This window comes from Physeter macrocephalus, chromosome 17 (assembly GCF_002837175.3).
Source record: "Physeter macrocephalus isolate SW-GA chromosome 17, ASM283717v5, whole genome shotgun sequence".
Lineage (NCBI taxonomy): Eukaryota > Metazoa > Chordata > Mammalia > Artiodactyla > Physeteridae > Physeter > Physeter macrocephalus.
This window is the reverse complement of record NC_041230.1, coordinates 6,580,735-6,597,590: the sequence shown is the minus strand read 5'-3', so window position 1 is coordinate 6,597,590 and position 16,856 is coordinate 6,580,735. Positions and strand designations below refer to the sequence as shown.

At 53.3% G+C, this 16,856-nt stretch overlaps 2 protein-coding genes across 7 annotated transcripts in view; both read right to left on the bottom strand.

Annotated features, from left to right (window-relative positions):
- Positions 1-711: 711 nt before the first annotated feature.
- On the bottom strand, positions 712-15,010 carry FXYD5 (FXYD domain containing ion transport regulator 5). Of its 3 annotated transcripts, XM_028478188.2 has the most exons (11): positions 14,345-14,460; positions 14,194-14,254; positions 13,808-13,906; positions 13,594-13,717; positions 12,274-12,354; positions 11,468-11,521; positions 10,045-10,143; positions 7,314-7,382; positions 5,970-5,999; positions 5,816-5,890; positions 712-1,048 (listed from the first exon to the last, which is right to left on the bottom strand). In XM_028478188.2, exons 4-11 carry the CDS (start codon positions 13,655-13,657, stop codon positions 999-1,001), a joined length of 522 nt encoding a protein of 173 aa, XP_028333989.1. In that variant the 5' UTR covers positions 13,658-13,717; positions 13,808-13,906; positions 14,194-14,254; positions 14,345-14,460; the 3' UTR covers positions 712-998. The 3 variants fall into 3 exon arrangements, with proteins under 3 accessions (XP_028333989.1, XP_007106586.1, XP_028333990.1); XM_007106524.4 differs by lacking the exons at positions 13,594-13,717; positions 13,808-13,906; positions 14,345-14,460 and adding an exon at positions 14,921-15,010 and having other exon boundaries at positions 714-1,048; XM_028478189.2 differs by lacking the exons at positions 13,594-13,717; positions 13,808-13,906 and having other exon boundaries at positions 714-1,048.
- Positions 15,007-16,856, bottom strand: part of FXYD7 (FXYD domain containing ion transport regulator 7) — a 13,088-nt gene continuing 11,238 nt past the window's right edge. For 2 of the 4 annotated variants that reach the window (XM_028478181.2, XM_028478182.2), the window contains exon 12: positions 15,007-15,121. In XM_028478181.2, the coding sequence (XP_028333982.1) occupies positions 15,099-15,121 (23 nt within the window). In that variant the 3' untranslated portion in view covers positions 15,007-15,098. Of the gene's footprint in view, positions 15,122-15,653; positions 16,029-16,856 lie in introns of those variants that run through there. The other 2 variants (XM_028478179.1, XM_028478180.1) reach the window with 1 other exon arrangement.

The window sequence follows — 16,856 nt, the reverse complement described above, 5'->3', positions numbered from 1 at the left end:
GTTATGCAACCGCCTCGAACAGGACCTTGTCTCTTGGCTTGGCATGATGACCCTTGACCCTGAGCAGAGGTCCCCACCCCAGGCCCTGCACTTCAGAGGGCCTGCTCTCACCGCATCTGGTTGAGTCCCTCCCCACGGGCTGCAGAACTTAAGGGCTTTCAGGAAGTGCCCACAGGAGCCTGTGCCCCTTCTCAACCACGCTCTGGGCCCCCAGGACCCTGGAATTCCCCACCCAGACTACCCTGAGCCCACTCCAGGGCCTGCGTGGCTTTCTCTGTGGGCACAGCCCTAAGACCAAGAGGCAACCAGGGGTGTGGGTGGACCTTGGATGTGCAGGGTGGGGTGTCCACACTCACGTGCTGAAGGCATCCAGAGTGGGAAGAAAGCAGGTCACCGTGGGCCCGGGCCCTCCGTCTGTGTTTGCCCGGTTACCAGTGCTGTCTCTCAGTGTCGGGGGTGAGCTGGCTTTGGACGCCAGGCTCTGCACAAGGACCAGGCCAGGGGCCTCAATCTGCCATGGGCGGAATCCAACACTGACCCTCCCATTGGCCAGATTCCCCTGTGGCCCGCCCCTGCCCCCATCCTTCCCACCTCACCCAGGCTGGCTTCGTTCACTGTGGGCCCCAGCTTGGCCTTGGAGTCTGTGACTCCCTCACTTTACTCCTGGGGGCCCTGCCCCAGCCCCTGCTGCTTTCTTCCACTCCCCAGTCAGGAATGATCAGAGACCATGGGGCAAAGACCACAGTGCTTTACTTCTTGTTGGAACAGAATGGATAAGTGGGGAGCCAGTCAGCCTTCAGGGAGGGCAGGGCTGGGAGAGTAGGGGGCTCAGGCCACCAGTCCCGGCTCTGGCTCCATCCACGTCCTACCTCTCAGGCTGGGCTTTGTCGACTAGTCTGTAGGTCCTTCGAGGGGAGGGAGGAGGCCAGGCACGGGGAGTCAGCAGGGGCTCAGTCTCGGGGTGCCCATCGGGTCATCAGCCCCCACTTCCGACGGACTCATCTGTCATGACTCCGGCATAACCGGGGCAGCTGCCTACACTTGCCACCTGTAGGTGAAGGAAATGGTTCAGTCATGAGTTGGAACAGTATTGATTATTGTGGTGATCTGGGTGCTGAAGGACGAGCCTCCCCTCGGGAGGCTCCAAGGCAACTCTGAGCAAGTGACAAGAAGCTGACAGGGGAAGAGCTGGTGCAAGGGTCCAGAGGGGGGACCTCCCCCCACCCCTACACAGAGGAGACCTAGCTTGTGTGTCATTCATGTGTTCAGCAAACATTTATTGTGCACCTGCTCTGTGCCAGGCAGTGATCTAGGCACTGGGAACACAGTTGGGAGCGAGAATGGATAAAATCCCTGCCCTAGTAGAGCTTTCTAGTGGGGGAGACTGACAATGAGAAAAAGAACTAAGTCAGGTGCACGTACAGTGATGTGTCAGAAAGTGCTGCATGCTATGAAGAAAAATAAAACGAGGAAGGATGCAGGGAGACCCAGGAGCTGAGGGCATCCTCATGGCAGTGACTACAGGGGCCTCAATGAGGAGGTGAGGGAGGAGCCACATGGACATCTGGAGGAAGGGTGTTCCAGGCATAAGGAACAGTCAATGCAAAGGCCCTGAGGCAGACGTAGACAGGTGGGGTTAAGGGAGAGCAGGAAGGCCAGGGGGCTGGGCCAAAGCAAATGAGGGGGATCTTAGAAAACAAAGGGGACTTCAGAAAACAGCCCTCTCCCATCTCCTGGCTGCCACCCTTAACCTACACCTCCCTGTCCCTCTGGACTCACCTCCTACCCCTCTCCCGCTCACACTGCCCCAGCCACCCTAGCCTCTTCCCGTGGTTATTGCAACACGCTAAGCTCATTCCTGCGTCTGGGGCTTTGCACTTGCTGCTCCCTCTACCTGTTTTTAAAATCATCTTTCTTATCAGAATCCATTCTGATTTTACCTCTTTAGAGGGAGTGCCTCTCCCCATCCTTTTCAATCCATCTTTATTTTCCTCCTGGTAATTCTCTTTTCCTGTATCTCTGCTCCACTCTGTTCATTAATGTGTTGAGCTGTTTAATGTCATCCCCCCACCAGCTGTGAGTTCTCCGAGGGTGGGGACCAGGGCCCCCAGCATCACAGCACAGGCTGGGCACAGAGTAGGTGCTCACAAATGTCACTGGAACCGTTTATGGCCCCAGAGCTAACATTTAGGCTCTGCCCTCACACAGACCTGGGTCCAGTCATTCCCTGATTTTTATGTGCTGTGTGACCTTGGACAAACTTCTCAACTCTCTGAGCCTCACTTTTCCCACAGGGGAGAGAACAGGGTCTGGCACTAAGTCAGGATCTATAAGCACAGGTTGAACAACTGAGGCAACAGTGCTTGACTCCCCGATTCAACAGAAAAAAAAAAAGAAAAAAAAATCATCTTTCTTATCAGAATCCATTCTGATTTTACCTCTTTAGAGGGAGTGCCTCTCCCCATCCTTTTCAATCCATCTTTATTTTCCTCCTGGTAATTCTCTTTTCCTGTATCTCTGCTCCACTCTGTTCATTGATGTGTTGAGCTGTTTAATGTCATCCCCCCACCAGCTGTGAGTTCTCCGAGGGTGGGGACCAGGGCCCCCAGCATCACAGCACAGGCTGGGCACAGAGTAGGTGCTCACAAATGTCACTGGAACCGTTTATGGCCCCAGAGCTAACATTTAGGCTCTGCCCTCACACAGACCTGGGTCCAGTCATTCCCTGATTTTTATGTGCTGTGTGACCTTGGACAAACTTCTCAACTCTCTGAGCCTCACTTTTCCCACAGGGGAGAGAACAGGGTCTGGCACTAAGTCAGGATCTATAAGCACAGGTTGAACAACTGAGGCAACAGTGCTTGACTCCCCGATTCAACAGGATCACACACGCATCAGCGATCTCTTTTTAATTCTATCAGTGTTCCGTCTCCCACCTTAAGGCAAAAAGCTGAGGCTGTGCCCATTTTCCTGATGAGGAAGTTGGACAAGAGAGGTCACTCATAAAACTTGGCGTGGGTTGTACAGCTTAACTGAGAGCTTGCAAACTGGTTGCCCTCGTGTTTTACTTAATCTGTAACATTTTTTAAACTTCTTAAAAAATTAGTTTCTCCACTTGTTAATCTCCCTTTGCCCCCCTTCCCCGCTCGACACTGGGCCCTGGGAAGCTGACTTGAGAGGCCGCAGCCCACAGGCCCTGGAGGGAGAGAGGAGGGCAGGAGGAGAGAGAGGCTGCGGTATCCGATCCCCTCGAACCCTGCCCTGCTCCCTCCCGGTGGGCTTACCAGGAGGCATGGCTGGAAACCTCTCTCTGAAGCCACAGTTCCTGCCTGGGGCCCCCTCCTCCACTTCCATCTCTCATCAGGCCCTGGCGCAGCCATTACCTCTCCTCACTCATGCAGCCCGGGGCCATCAAAGCTTCCCGCTATTGCTAATCCTGGGGAGCTGCACCATCGCATTCCCCTGCCACTGCCATGTGAACAAGCACAGGCTAGCCTGCTGGAGGAGAAGACCACCAGGTGAAGAACTGAGGTGCCCATAGAAGCAGAGCTCCCTGCTGACCCGCGGCTGACCTCAGACGCGTGAATAAATCCAGCTGCAACCAGAAGAACCGTCCAGCTGAGCCCAGCCTAAGTTTCCAAATTGCAGAATTGAGAACTCAGTAAATGGTTATCGCAAGGGTCCAGAGGGGGGTCCTCCCCCCACCCCTACACCGAGGAGACCTAGCTTGTGTGTCAGTCATGTGGTCGGCAAACATTTATTGTGCACCTGCTCTGTGCCAGGCAGTGATCTAGGCACTGGGAACACAGTTGGGAGCGAGAATGGATAAAATCCCTGCCCTAGTAGAGCTTTCTAGTGGGGGAGACTGACAATGAGAAAAAGAACTAAGTCAGGTGCACGTACAGTGATGTGTCAGAAAGTGCTGCATGCTATGAAGAAAAATAAAACGAGGAAGGATGCAGGGAGACCCAGGAGCTGAGGGCATCCTCATGGCAGTGACTACAGGGGCCTCAATGAGGAGGTGAGGGAGGAGCCACATGGACATCTGGAGGAAGGGTGTACCAGGCATAAGGAACAGTCAATGCAAAGGCCCTGAGGCAGACGTAGACAGGTGGGGTTAAGGGAGAGCAGGAAGGCCAGGGGGCTGGGCCAAAGCAAATGAGGGGGATCTTAGAAAACAAAGGGGACTTCAGAAAACAGCCCTCTCCCATCTCCTGGCTGCCACCCTTAACCTACACCTCCCTGTCCCTCTGGACTCACCTCCTACCCCTCTCCCGCTCACACTGCCCCAGCCACCCTAGCCTCTTCCCGTGGTTATTGCAACACGCTAAGCTCATTCCTGCGTCTGGGGCTTTGCACTTGCTGCTCCCTCTACCTGTTTTTAAAATCATCTTTCTTATCAGAATCCATTCTGATTTTACCTCTTTAGAGGGAGTGCCTCTCCCCATCCTTTTCAATCCATCTTTATTTTCCTCCTGGTAATTCTCTTTTCCTGTATCTCTGCTCCACTCTGTTCATTAATGTGTTGAGCTGTTTAATGTCATCCCCCCACCAGCTGTGAGTTCTCCGAGGGTGGGGACCAGGGCCCCCAGCATCACAGCACAGGCTGGGCACAGAGTAGGTGCTCACAAATGTCACTGGAACCGTTTATGGCCCCAGAGCTAACATTTAGGCTCTGCCCTCACACAGACCTGGGTCCAGTCATTCCCTGATTTTTATGTGCTGTGTGACCTTGGACAAACTTCTCAACTCTCTGAGCCTCACTTTTCCCACAGGGGAGAGAACAGGGTCTGGCACTAAGTCAGGATCTATAAGCACAGGTTGAACAACTGAGGCAACAGTGCTTGACTCCCCGATTCAACAGGATCACACACGCATCAGCGATCTCTTTTTAATTCTATCAGTGTTCCGTCTCCCACCTTAAGGCAAAAAGCTGAGGCTGTGCCCATTTTCCTGATGAGGAAGTTGGACAAGAGAGGTCACTCATAAAACTTGGCGTGGGTTGTACAGCTTAACTGAGAGCTTGCAAACTGGTTGCCCTCGTGTTTTACTTAATCTGTAACATTTTTTAAACTTCTTAAAAAATTAGTTTCTCCACTTGTTAATCTCCCTTTGCCCCCCTTCCCCGCTCGACACTGGGCCCTGGGAAGCTGACTTGAGAGGCCGCAGCCCACAGGCCCTGGAGGGAGAGAGGAGGGCAGGAGGAGAGAGAGGCTGCGGTATCCGATCCCCTCGAACCCTGCCCTGCTCCCTCCCGGTGGGCTTACCAGGAGGCATGGCTGGAAACCTCTCTCTGAAGCCACAGTTCCTGCCTGGGGCCCCCTCCTCCACTTCCATCTCTCATCAGGCCCTGGCGCAGCCATTACCTCTCCTCACTCATGCAGCCCGGGGCCATCAAAGCTTCCCGCTATTGCTAATCCTGGGGAGCTGCACCATCGCATTCCCCTGCCACTGCCATGTGAACAAGCACAGGCTAGCCTGCTGGAGGAGAAGACCACCAGGTGAAGAACTGAGGTGCCCATAGAAGCAGAGCTCCCTGCTGACCCGCGGCTGACCTCAGACGCGTGAATAAATCCAGCTGCAACCAGAAGAACCGTCCAGCTGAGCCCAGCCTAAGTTTCCAAATTGCAGAATTGAGAACTCAGTAAATGGTTATCACCTTAAGCCACTGAACTCTGGGGAGGCTTATATGGATAAGCCTCCTTTAAAACAACCTTGCTCAGGGGCCTTCAAGAACCTACCCTCCATCAGAGTCCAAGCCAAGGCCTCCTCCCTCCCAGTCCTGATGCCCCTCCTGCCCAACCCCCGTTCTCACTGGTGAGGATGACGATGCCGGTGATGAACAGCACGGCTGCCACCAACAGCCCCCGTTTCCGGAGGGTGTCCTCGTCTGCAGAGAGAGAAATGGAGGCGTGTGGCGAGAGGGGCCTGCACCCTCCTCTCCCCACAGCCTCCCATGGGTAACTTACCATAGGAGAAGGGGTCGTCCTCGCTTGAACCTGGAGGGGACAGAAGGGAGCAAAGGTTTGCGGAGTGAATCGGTGAGTGAGAGTCAGAGTCAGAGTCAGAGAGGAGACACCTGGGTCTCAGCCTGGGTGCACTTAGAGCAAAACTGAAGTCCTTACTCAGCACACAGTCTGGTTCCCATCACCTCTAACCTTTTCTCCTCACTTGCCCCCCTCATTCACTGTGCTCCACCCCTCCCCCACCACTGGTGACCATGCAGACCCTTTCTCACCCCAGGGCCTTTGCACTGGCTGCTCCTGCTGCCTGAAGCTCCCTTCCCCAGATGTCCACATGGCTCCCCCTCAGCTCCTTCTCAGTGAGGTCTCCCTGGCCCTTTACAGAAAATACTCTCCAGTCGTTCTCTCACCCTAACCCTGCTTCGTTTTTCTTTTTTTTCCTTTTTATCTTCATTTTTCTTGATAGCAGCTTAAAACCACCTGATATATAGTTATTATGATTCTTATTTATTGTCTCTCTCTCCCCATGAAAACGTTTCCTTCATTAGGGAAGAGATTTTCGTCTGTCTCATTCACTGCTGTACCCCTGGGCACCTAGAGCAGTGCCCAGCACACAATAAATGCTCGATGAATATTGCCTGAATGAATGAATGAATTCTCTATATGACCCGTGGGTGTATCATTTCCATCTGTTCACTGGGGTTGGCTGGACAGGAAGTGGAAGATAAGACCGGGAGGGGAAGAATCAAGGTGCCCCTACAAACCGAGCTCCCTGCTGACCCCAGCCTGAGCTCCAATGCACAAGTAAGTCCAGCTGAGACCAGAGAAGCACCCAGCCAAGCCCAGACTAAACTTCTAAACTGCAGACTTGAGAGCTACATAAATGGTTGTCTTTTTTTTTTTTTTTTTTTTGGTTGCATCCGGTCTTAGTTGCAGCATGTGGGATCTTCACTGTGGCATGCAGGCTCTTTTAGTTGCGACACGTGGGCTCTTTTAGTTGTGGCATGCGGGAACTAGTTCCCTGAGCAGGGATTGAACCGGGACCCCTGCGTTGGGAGCGCAAAGTCTTAACCCCTGGCCCACCAGGCAAGTCTCTAAATGATTGTCGTTATAAGCCATTGGGTTTTTGGGTCGTCGGCATGCAGCACTCACTTATGCATTCATTCATCTATTCAGACATTTATTGTGTGTCTACCCTGTACCCACCCACAAGAACACCAGCCCTGAAGTCAGGTATTCGCCTGACACCTGTTTACTGAGCACTATTCTGTGCTGGGCGGTACTGAGGCGCTAAAAACACACAGTGAGTAGGACATAGCCTGTGTCCAGTCTGGGAAGGGAGTTACTGACCAGTCTGCCTGAGGGCTGGGTCCCTCCTGACGTTTTTGCGTGGGAGTTGGGTCTCGGAGGGCGTGGGGCCTTGAGTGGGATCAGCAGAGACAGTGGCCAGAAGATGGTGGAGGGCAGGAGTGAGCCGTGGAGGGAAACAAGAGACAACTGAATGTCTGCGTCCAGGAGAAGCCCCTCTCCCACGCCTACCTTCGGGGCGCAGGCCAGGTATCCCCTCCTCCCACCCACAGAGGCAGCCAGGAGTGGCAGGTATGGAAATACCGCAATAAGCCTGCACCCCCTGATTAGGACCAACAGCTCCGACTCCCGAGGAACCCCTGGCTCGTCTCCTAGGACCTCCCGGACCACCCCATGATCAGGAATAAAGGGTCACATCTGTCAGAGCCAGACAGGGGCCTCCAGAACCCTGACCCAGTTACAGAGCCTGGCGATACTTGTTAGAAAACATGTTGAATTTTGCCTCTGCTCCCAGACCAAAAACACCAGAGGGTTCCTCTCTTTAAAAAAAAAAAAAAAAATCAATACCCAAGGAAAGACCTGCCCCTCTGGCACTGAGAAATGTCCTCAGTGAGGTGGTCATCCCTAACTGATGCCCCGGTGTGAAGCCAGCAAGCAGAGAAGCTGCCTCGTGAACTGGCTCCCCAGGCCAGCCTCAGCACCTCGTTTCCTAAATATGAACCGACAGCCAAGGATTACAAGATGTTCAGGAAACCTTTTTCCAAGAAAAGGGATAAGCCAGATCAAGGGTAAAGATGGAGGGACCCCAGGAAATGTAATAAAAGGACAGCCTCAGTGGTATGTGGTGCTCATGCCTCCCCCCACCCCGCCCTCACCCCGGCCACCCCGGCCACCCCGGTGTGTGGGAACCTGGGCTCAAATTCTGGTTCTGCCACTTTGCGCTGTGTGGCCTAGGGCCAGCCAAGTAACCTCTCTGGGCCTCAGTTCCCTTCCCTGTAAAATGGCGTACCGACAGCTCCTACCACATAAGGTAGTGGTCAGCAGTGAACGAGTGACTACGTGAAAGCTTAGCACAGCGTCCCGCATGGAGCAAACCTCAGCACGTTGTTGCTATTGTCTACTTGGCTCTCACTCCTCCCTTCCTCTGGCAACAGTCCCCTTTCTTTGGGGGGAAATGTTCCTGCTTCCCCAGACCATCTGGGTCTCCTATTGTAACCCAGCCACAAGGGAGAGCATGTGACCAGTCTCACCTTTCCCTACCTTTCAAATTCCAAGTAGGGCTTTTGAGTGGACACTAGGTGACGGAAGTTCTGAGCTGGCCATCTCCTTGCCAGGTGAAAAACAAGCTCCAGTGCAAGAGAGACAAAGATGAAGAAGGGAGAGAGGCTCTGGGGGCGCTGGGCTCAGCAGTGCCTTTTACCACTTGGCTCGCTGACCCCCCTCGACCCAGTTGAATTTCCATCACGTATAACCAGGAACATGGAATACCACATAGGGTAACCCAGGTCAGCAAGGACTCAGAGGAAGTGAATCCGGAGAGGTGAAGATGTTTTCTCATTTGGAAAATGTGGAAACAGCTGCTACACCCCCAAACCCCACTGTTGTACAAAATTTTAAAAGCTCCCTTCCCCAAGACACTGTATTTCCATCTGTTGTAAAATTGTTTTAATAGACAGATTCTTTCAGAATGAGATGCTTTACTGCCATCACTGGGAAGTTGTAACAATGATAAAAAATCTACAAGGAGAACGGTGTGACCTTCTAGGTAGTGCTCTTGTGCAGTGCCCAGTCTGAGCAACCGTGCATGCAACTCAGCCTGGGAGTGGCCTCATCTATAGTACTTTCCAGTGGGGGCTGGTTCTCAAATATGGATCATCACACAGGCATTAGAGACCCTCTGTTACCTTAATTTCTGCTCATCCCCCTTTCCCACGCCTCTGGTAACATTAACTCACTTGTCCTGAGTGGAGCCACCTCTTCCCTGACTCTTGGTCTATTCAGATCAGACATGGGGCACAGACTCAGGGCCTGACCAGTCAGTCAGAGCTGTTCACTTCCCAGGCTCCCATTGGTCAGACATGGGCACATAACCGCAGCTGGGCCAATGAGAGTCAACTCTAGGCCTTTCAGCTAGAGATGCACTCTAGCTGCTGAGTTTGTAGCCTAAACTTAGAGCTACGGGACCACCTTTGTCACTAAGAGGGGAAAAGCCGCTTGAGAATGAAGACAACAGAGCTGTGAGAGGAAGCAAGTCAGTCGTGATGACAGTGCTTGAGCTCTTTGACCCAGCTGTGCCTGAAATTGGTGCCTCTGGACTTTACAGGGCGTATATCGCTAATACGTCTTTTTTCTTTTTATCCAGCTGGGTTTTCTGAGTTTTGCAACTGAACTGCTCCTGCTCTAACATTAAGAAGATCTACACCAAGGAAACACCTACAGGTACATTTCCCGCACCAGCCCTTCGAAGGGATCTGAATAAAGAGGGTTCCTGAGTCTACCAAGTTTGGAAAACGCTGCAAACTAGATGCTCCCTCTTGGGATGCCTGCTACAAGCAAGCTTTATTACAACTCTGAGAAGTCCCGCCAGATAGAAACATGTTTAACTTTAAACTCAGAGTTTCCCAAATACCTTTGACCGCAAACCGAGAAAAACTTTTTGAAAAATGTATTAATTCCCCAAACGGGTGCTCTGAGAAACGTACTCAGGGAAATGGCGACCTAGATGGAGAATTAAACACAACTCATATGTTGCTGTTCTAGTCCCAGGCTCTACCTTGCGTCCTGCTCTTGTCTGTCCCTGGACCTGTTGTTAGAAGCACATCCATTTCCGTAGGTTGCTGGGTGTGGATCTCCATCGGGCTCGGGGTTGCTTCTACTCAGGTCGGAAGAGAAAGGAGGGGAGGGTGAGAAAGAAGCCAATCAGGGACCTGCAGAAAACAGCAAGGGACCCTCTCCCCTCCTCAAGTTGGCAAAAATCAAAGACATCCATGTACAAGTGCTGCTGTGGGGATGAGAGAGGGGAACTCTCTCACACGCCACTGGTGGCAGGGCAAATCAGTGTGCCTTTGCCCCAACGTGTCGTGGGTAAACTTTAGAGCCAGGTTCCTGGACCCTCATCCTAGCCGTGTCACTGACTTTCGGTGACACCTTGGGTGAGTTACTCTGAGCCTCCTGTAAAGCGAAGATAATGCTCATTTCTATCTCAGAGGGTTTGTGTGAGGATTGAATGAGTGAATGAGGGTGAAATATTTAGGACCATGACCGGCACTTAATTTGTGCTATAAGTGCTCAAGGAGGAGGGGACAGCCTTGCTCATTGTGGCACTGCTAGCAACAGGAAGAACTGGAAGCAACCAAGATGCTCATCAAGATGGGCATGGCTTCATCAGCTGTGCACCGGCACCCTGCAGAATGCCACGCAGTGAAAAAGACCAACATGGATGCTTCCATAGGACTGTGGGAAGAGCTTCCAAACACATTATTGCATGGGGGAAAAAAATCAAGTTGCTGAACAACAGTCATACAATATCCTTAAGCTCCCACAACGACACCTCCCAATTAGTATATTTTCCCCAGTTAATACACATGTGATGCAGTATCATTGGGGAACTACTCCCAATATAACACTAATGGTGGGGACCTCTCAGAGAGGGAGAAGAGAATGAAAATGGGGAGTGGATGAAGGGATTTCATCTTGCCTGCAATATTCTTTTTACTTCCAAGGAGAACGTGTCTATGTGCCACTAAACATTAATGGACAAAATTGGTGAACATTTTTTGAATGATGTTATATTCCAAGAAAGAGTTAAGAAATGATTTGAAAATTCAAAAAAGGAAAAAGATAAAGAGATAAAAGGAAGAAAATGAAGGGGTTGGCATATGGGGAGTTTCTGGGGTGTCTGCAAAGCTCTATTCCTTGATCTGGGTGATGGTTACCTGGGTTCAACTTAGAGTAATTTAAGTTGTACACTTACGGTTTTTGTATTTTTCTATAGGCATGTTATTTTTCATGATTTCAAACAACTTTTACAAGAAGGGAATGGAGTTAGCTGGCTGTCCCACGACAAAGTAAACCAGGGGATTCAGCACTGGAGGACTGAAATGGGTAATCAAGGACCCAGAGTGTCAGAGCAAGAGGGGCAACAATGTCCGTCCCAGGCCCCCCTCCCCACCCTCTGCCCCTGCCCAACTCATTACCAGCCTGCAGGGTTGAAGTCTGGGGAGTGGGCTGGAGTTCTGGGTGGACAGTGTCTGGAGTCCAGAAAAAGGAAGAGAAAAGAGAGAAGATGCAGAGAAGGTGCATGGACGGAGGTACAGGGGGATTTCCATAGCAACTCAAATTTGATGTCATGGAAACGAATTAACCCAGCCATTTGCTAACTGCCCAAATGGGATGACAGGATCTCCCTGGCCTCAGGCGCTCCCCTCCCACAGATGCCTTTTCCCCTACTCAGCACCCACCCGCCTCTGGTAAGAGCCCCCTGAACTTCCTTTGGGGAACCATCCTTCCCTGACTGTCAGCCCACTTGGCTCAATGGGCCTGGCACCAGCCCTGTTGGAAGTTAAACATGAGACCCGGGTCTGGCCAATCAGTTTTCTATGCCTGTGGCCACAGTGATCAGCTCACAGGTGGGTGTGTGACTTGAGCCTGGTCAATGACACTCAGTTCTGGGGCATTTGCTGGATTGGGGAAGGGGAAATTCTCTTTCCTCGGGATTCTTAGCAGGTAGGATAGAAGCTCCAGGTCTCTATGGGCCATCTTTGCTCCATAAAATGAGAATGTGCCTGAAAATGAAGCCATCACAGAGAAAACAGACCCAGGAGATGGAGATAGGTTCCTGATAGCATAATTTGAGCCTAGATGGACCCATGCCTGAAGGTTCATCCCTGGACTTTTCAGTTACACAAATCCAAACAATCCCGTTTGGTCCAAGTTTGAGATTTTTGTTGCCATTGTTATTTGCAATGACAGGATCTTGACAGACCTGTCCCTCTTTCCTCACCTGGGGCTGGAGTCAGGGAATGAACGTTCTCAGTGACTGGATCTGCTAGAGTAATGGATGTGGTCTCCTCCAATGTCTGTCCTGGGATATCAAGGATGAGAAGTCAGGGAGGAGCCTCTGGTCCCCCTTCTCTCACCGAAACCCCTACCCTGCCCTCCCTCCTGAAACTTTGGGGGATAACCAGGAAGTCCTGCCTGCTGGTGGAGCAGCAGACAGATGTGTGATTGATCAGCTTTGGTGGAAGTGTTTTAAGAAATGTTAATGCCCCAGCACCCTACCTGCAGCTGCCTCTCCCTACCTATCCTTGTGGGATGACAGAGGCAGTTTAGCCTAGGAGCCCAGGTGCTAGACTCAGCCAGGGCCCTGATCTCAAAATCTGTTCCTAATAACTTCCTTGCTGTGTGTCCTGGAGCAAGTGAAACCCCTCTCTGAGCCTCGGCTGCCTCATCTGCAAAGTGGGGATAATACTTGAATCTACTACTCAGGACTGTAGAGAGGGTGAAATGAGATGGAGGTGGGAATGGTCTCCCCCACTGCTTAACATGCAGTCAGTGCTGGATAGAGCCACTGCCCCCAACCCTGGCCCAGCCTCCTTCCTCTCCCTCCTGGACCATCACACAGCCTCCTCCCTGGTCTCCCTGCTCCCATCCCACCCCTACAGTCTGCTCCCCACACACAGCCAGAGGGAGCCTGTGAACCCCTGAGTCAGATCAGGGCCCTCCTCTGGCTGCATCTCACTCCTAGTAAGAGCCACAGTCCTTAACTGGCCCATAAGTCCCCCCTCCACCTGGTCCCCTGTCACCTCTCTGACCTCTCCTCTTACCACCCTGCCCCTTCCCACCCTAACCCTAACCCTAACCCTAACCTGAACCCGAACCCTAACCCGAACCCGAACCCTGGCCTGCCTTCTGTCACTCACACTCTCCAGACAGCACTCGTTCCTTACATACCTGCTTGGCTTGTCCCCTCCTCTCCTTCAAGTGTCTGCCCAAATGTCACCTTCTGGTGGGGTCTTACCTGATCACCCTATTTAAACAATCCTCATTTCTCTCCTCTGTTTTTCTCTATGGCACTTTTCACCTTCTAGCATACTATATAATTTACTGGTGTGTCAGTTACTGTCTGTCTTTCCAACTAGAATGTGAACTCCTGTTTTATGCAATTGCTGTTTCCCCAGTGCCTAGAATAGGATCTGTTCAGTGAACGCTTGTTGAATGACTGAATGAACACAGGAAAACCATTTTATCAAAGAGAAATGGGGCAGCTTCAGTGCAGAGTTTGCTCTGGGTTCCAGGGTTGTAGCCCAGCCCCTCCACTCACTAGCCTCTGGCACAGGGCACTTTCCTTCACTGAGCCTCAGTTTCCTCATCTGTAAAATGGTCATGACAACAGCATCATAGAGTAGAGCTGAAGCTGAAACAAGCACCTGTCATGTAGAAAGCACCTGCAAAGGCCCACCACAGATACTGCCTTCAGAAAACACTTCTCAGGCAAGGGTGAGACATCTCCAACTCCTGGACTGGCCCCAGCTCACCTTTTTACCTAATCATATATCACCCGGGGATCCAAGGGAGCTGCTCTGCTGTGAGTCCGGTGTTCCTGGCTGCCAAGTAGGAAACCGACACCCATCTCCCTGCCAAATCAAACTCCGTGAGTCCTTCTTGGAGGTGAAATGGAGGATGCCCAGCAGGACAGGCCCTGGCCAGACTCGTTGGAAGCAGCCACCCAGGTCTGAGGTATCTAAACAGGGTGTAACCTTGGCCCCCTTATTGGGGCCCCCACTTCCTGGTGCCAGCTCAAGAGGGGACTGAGGACACAGGACAGAGCATCCAAATTCACCAGCCGCCCACCCAGCAACACGTGCACTCGAAGTGGGGCTGGGGGCTCCGCAGCAGGGTGGAGTCAAGGGCTGGGCCTTACCTCTGGTGGGGAGAATCAGGCCAACGAAGACCAGGAGACACAGGCGACCACAGGGCGACATCTATAGAGCAAGCCAGACCTGGGGTCAGCCATGATGTCAGTGAGGCAGGCCCAGGGCAACCCCTGGGGACCCTGCAGCCCCCATCCTTACCCTGAGCAGGCACCTCTGGCTTCAGAGACCCCTGCCAGGGTCTTTGGCTGCGGGAAGGAGGCCCAGGGGGAGGGTCTCAGAAGTAGGGATCGCCAGCAGTCACTCCCTCTTTCCCTCTGCAGGTCCCCAAAGAAAACAAGAAGCATCAGACTAAACCAGGCTTCAAGTAGCAGCCACTGCACAGGGCTGAGGCAGAGAAGCACGCAGGGCTTAGCCAGGACTGACTGTGTAGGGCAAAGGGGAGGGATCTGGGGCACCGGAGTAGATCTGAGACCTCGGTCCCTCCCTCTGGGGAAGTCCTCAGAGCAGAGGAGTAAGCTAGGAGGGGGAAAGAGGAAGAGTGAGTAATGTGCTCCTGATCTCAGAGGAAAAAGTGAGCTGGTGTTAGGGGCCTCCCTGCAGGGACAATAGAGCAGGATGCTGGGCAGATCTGGGAGGGTGAGAGGGATGGAGGCGAGCTGGGGAGACTGAGGCAGGAGAGAAGCAGTGCCGCACATGGTGGTACTGGAGAGCAGGAGAGACAGTGAGCATGAATGCGGGGGCGGAGAGGCACCAAGAAGATCGCTCTCTACCCACCTGAGCCCGGCCCCTGGGCAGAGGGGAGCGGATGGAGGAGGATCAGAGGAGAGACTCACGTCAGAGCTGGGGGTCCCGAGCCGGCAGCCTCGTGCGGAGAGGGCAGCTGCAGTGGCGGAGTCCAGGCGGAGGGTGTGGCCAGGGGAGCGCTGGCGGGCGGGGACCGAGACGGGCTCAGTCATTTCCTCTTGGGTTTCCTGGCTTCAGAGCCCGGGGTGGGAGCAGGAGGGGGAGAAGTTGAGGGCTATGGGGGGGTTGGGGTGAGAGGCTGGGCGGAGGCCTCCAGCCACCCGGCCTACGGGAGGGCTCTTGGGTTTCCTGGCTTCAGAGCCCGGGGTGGGAGCAGGAGGGGGAGAAGTTGAGGGCTATGGGGGGGTTGGGGTGAGAGGCTGGGCGGAGGCCTCCACCCACCCGGCCTAGGGGAGGGTGGGGGTGGGGAACAGCAGGGCGGGCAGGTCTGGGCGGGGTGGGGCTCCTGTGGGGAGGGAGGGAGAGCGGGGGAGGGGTCTACTCTGGGGTCTCGGGGATAAGAAGGGAAGGGGCAGCTGGGGGCGGCGGCGCTGAGGGAGGGAAGGGAAGCTTGAGGGCTCTGAGAGAGAAGGCGGCCACTGTGGCACTGCGGGAGGCGAAGGAGAGGAAGGGGGAAAATCTGGGGATGGGGGAGAGAGCTCCCCAGGTTCAGCTTTGTCCCCTCCCCCGTCTTGTCCCCACAGATGAGAACACACAGACAGAACAGGGGGAAAAACCAAATGCACATTTATTAAGCTCAAGACATAGACGCTGAGGGTTCGGGGAGCAGAGAGGTGCCGGGGAGTAGCACACAGGGATTGTGGGGGGCTGAGGGTGGACTCCCGGGACCCCAGGAGCTGGAGGCCTGAGTCCCTGGGTCTGGGATGCAGACGGGCTCTTTGGGGGGTCGTAATTGCCAAGGCCTGGGGAGGTGCAGCGGCTCCAGCCTTGGAGTAGGTGGGACGGCTCATTCAGGGGAGCGCTCCCTGGGCAAGGCTGGGGTCCCCACCGCCTCCACCCGGTCCTCAGGCTCCCGCACTCAGGCAGGGACAGTAGTGGAGGTGCCCAGGGCTGGTCTACACGCCGCCACCTCCAGGGGCTGGGGTGAGAGGGAGTGAGAGAGAGAGAGAGAGAGAGCCAGAGAGCTTCAGTGGGCAGCAAGAGGGGTGGAGGCAGCCCCCCCGCCACACACTGCCACGGCCCCTTCATGGAAGTCAGATCTCCGGACTGTCACCCTAGAGCTAGCCCTGGGAAGTTGTCTTGCCTCCCTGCATCCTAATATCTGGTCCATAGAGGGACACCTTTGGGGCTTTTGTCCTGTCCCACAGGACACTGTCATGAGAGGAACACATCTGTGATGAGGCCGAAGACCCTTGGCCCAGCCTGGGCTTTTCTGGGGTGTCCCCCCACCAGAAAAGGAGTCTCCATCCCTCTCCCATGCTCCCAACGTCCTCCTATACCCCCACTCCTTTCCAACATACCATCTCTGGAACATTTGGATAAAACAGGAATTCCCATGTCTCCCACCCACTTGGGCCCATCATTCAACTGGAATGGGTCAGAATTCTGTACATATTCTTAGACTGTGGCCAGGTACCCAGGCCAACCGTACCCCCCCACCCCGCATCATCCACAAAGTGACCCATTAATGTTCTTAAATCTCATTAAATAAACGTGAAACTAAACACATGAAATTCCACGTCAAATCCTCCAAATATGGAGTACCCCAAGGCCCATTTTTTTAGTTCTAAAAACTTTATAAGAGGCAGAGATTCCCATCTCTGATTTTTTTAAAGTCCCTGGAAAGGACACAGTTCCACTAAAAACAGGTCGAGATATTTTTACATAATTAAAATTAACACCCCCAAGGAGTCACAATCTTTCATCTACATGCTTATCCCCCCTCCTACCTCCTACATCTATCCAC

What these genes read in the sequence shown, in the direction of transcription:
- FXYD5 (XM_028478188.2), bottom strand. Translation starts at nt 13,657, where the DNA reads ATGACCATTTTACAGATGAGGAAACTGAGGCTCAGTGAAGGAAAGTGC. An exon ending in TTCCCTGACTCCAGCCCCAG is followed by an intron (nt 11,522 to 12,273) that starts GTGAGGAAAGAG and finishes TCTGGACTCCAG; the next exon opens with ACACTGTCCACCCAGAACTC. An exon ending in GGACGACCCCTTCTCCTATG is followed by an intron (nt 5,891 to 5,969) that starts GTAAGTTACCCA and finishes CTCTCTCTGCAG; the next exon opens with ACGAGGACACCCTCCGGAAA.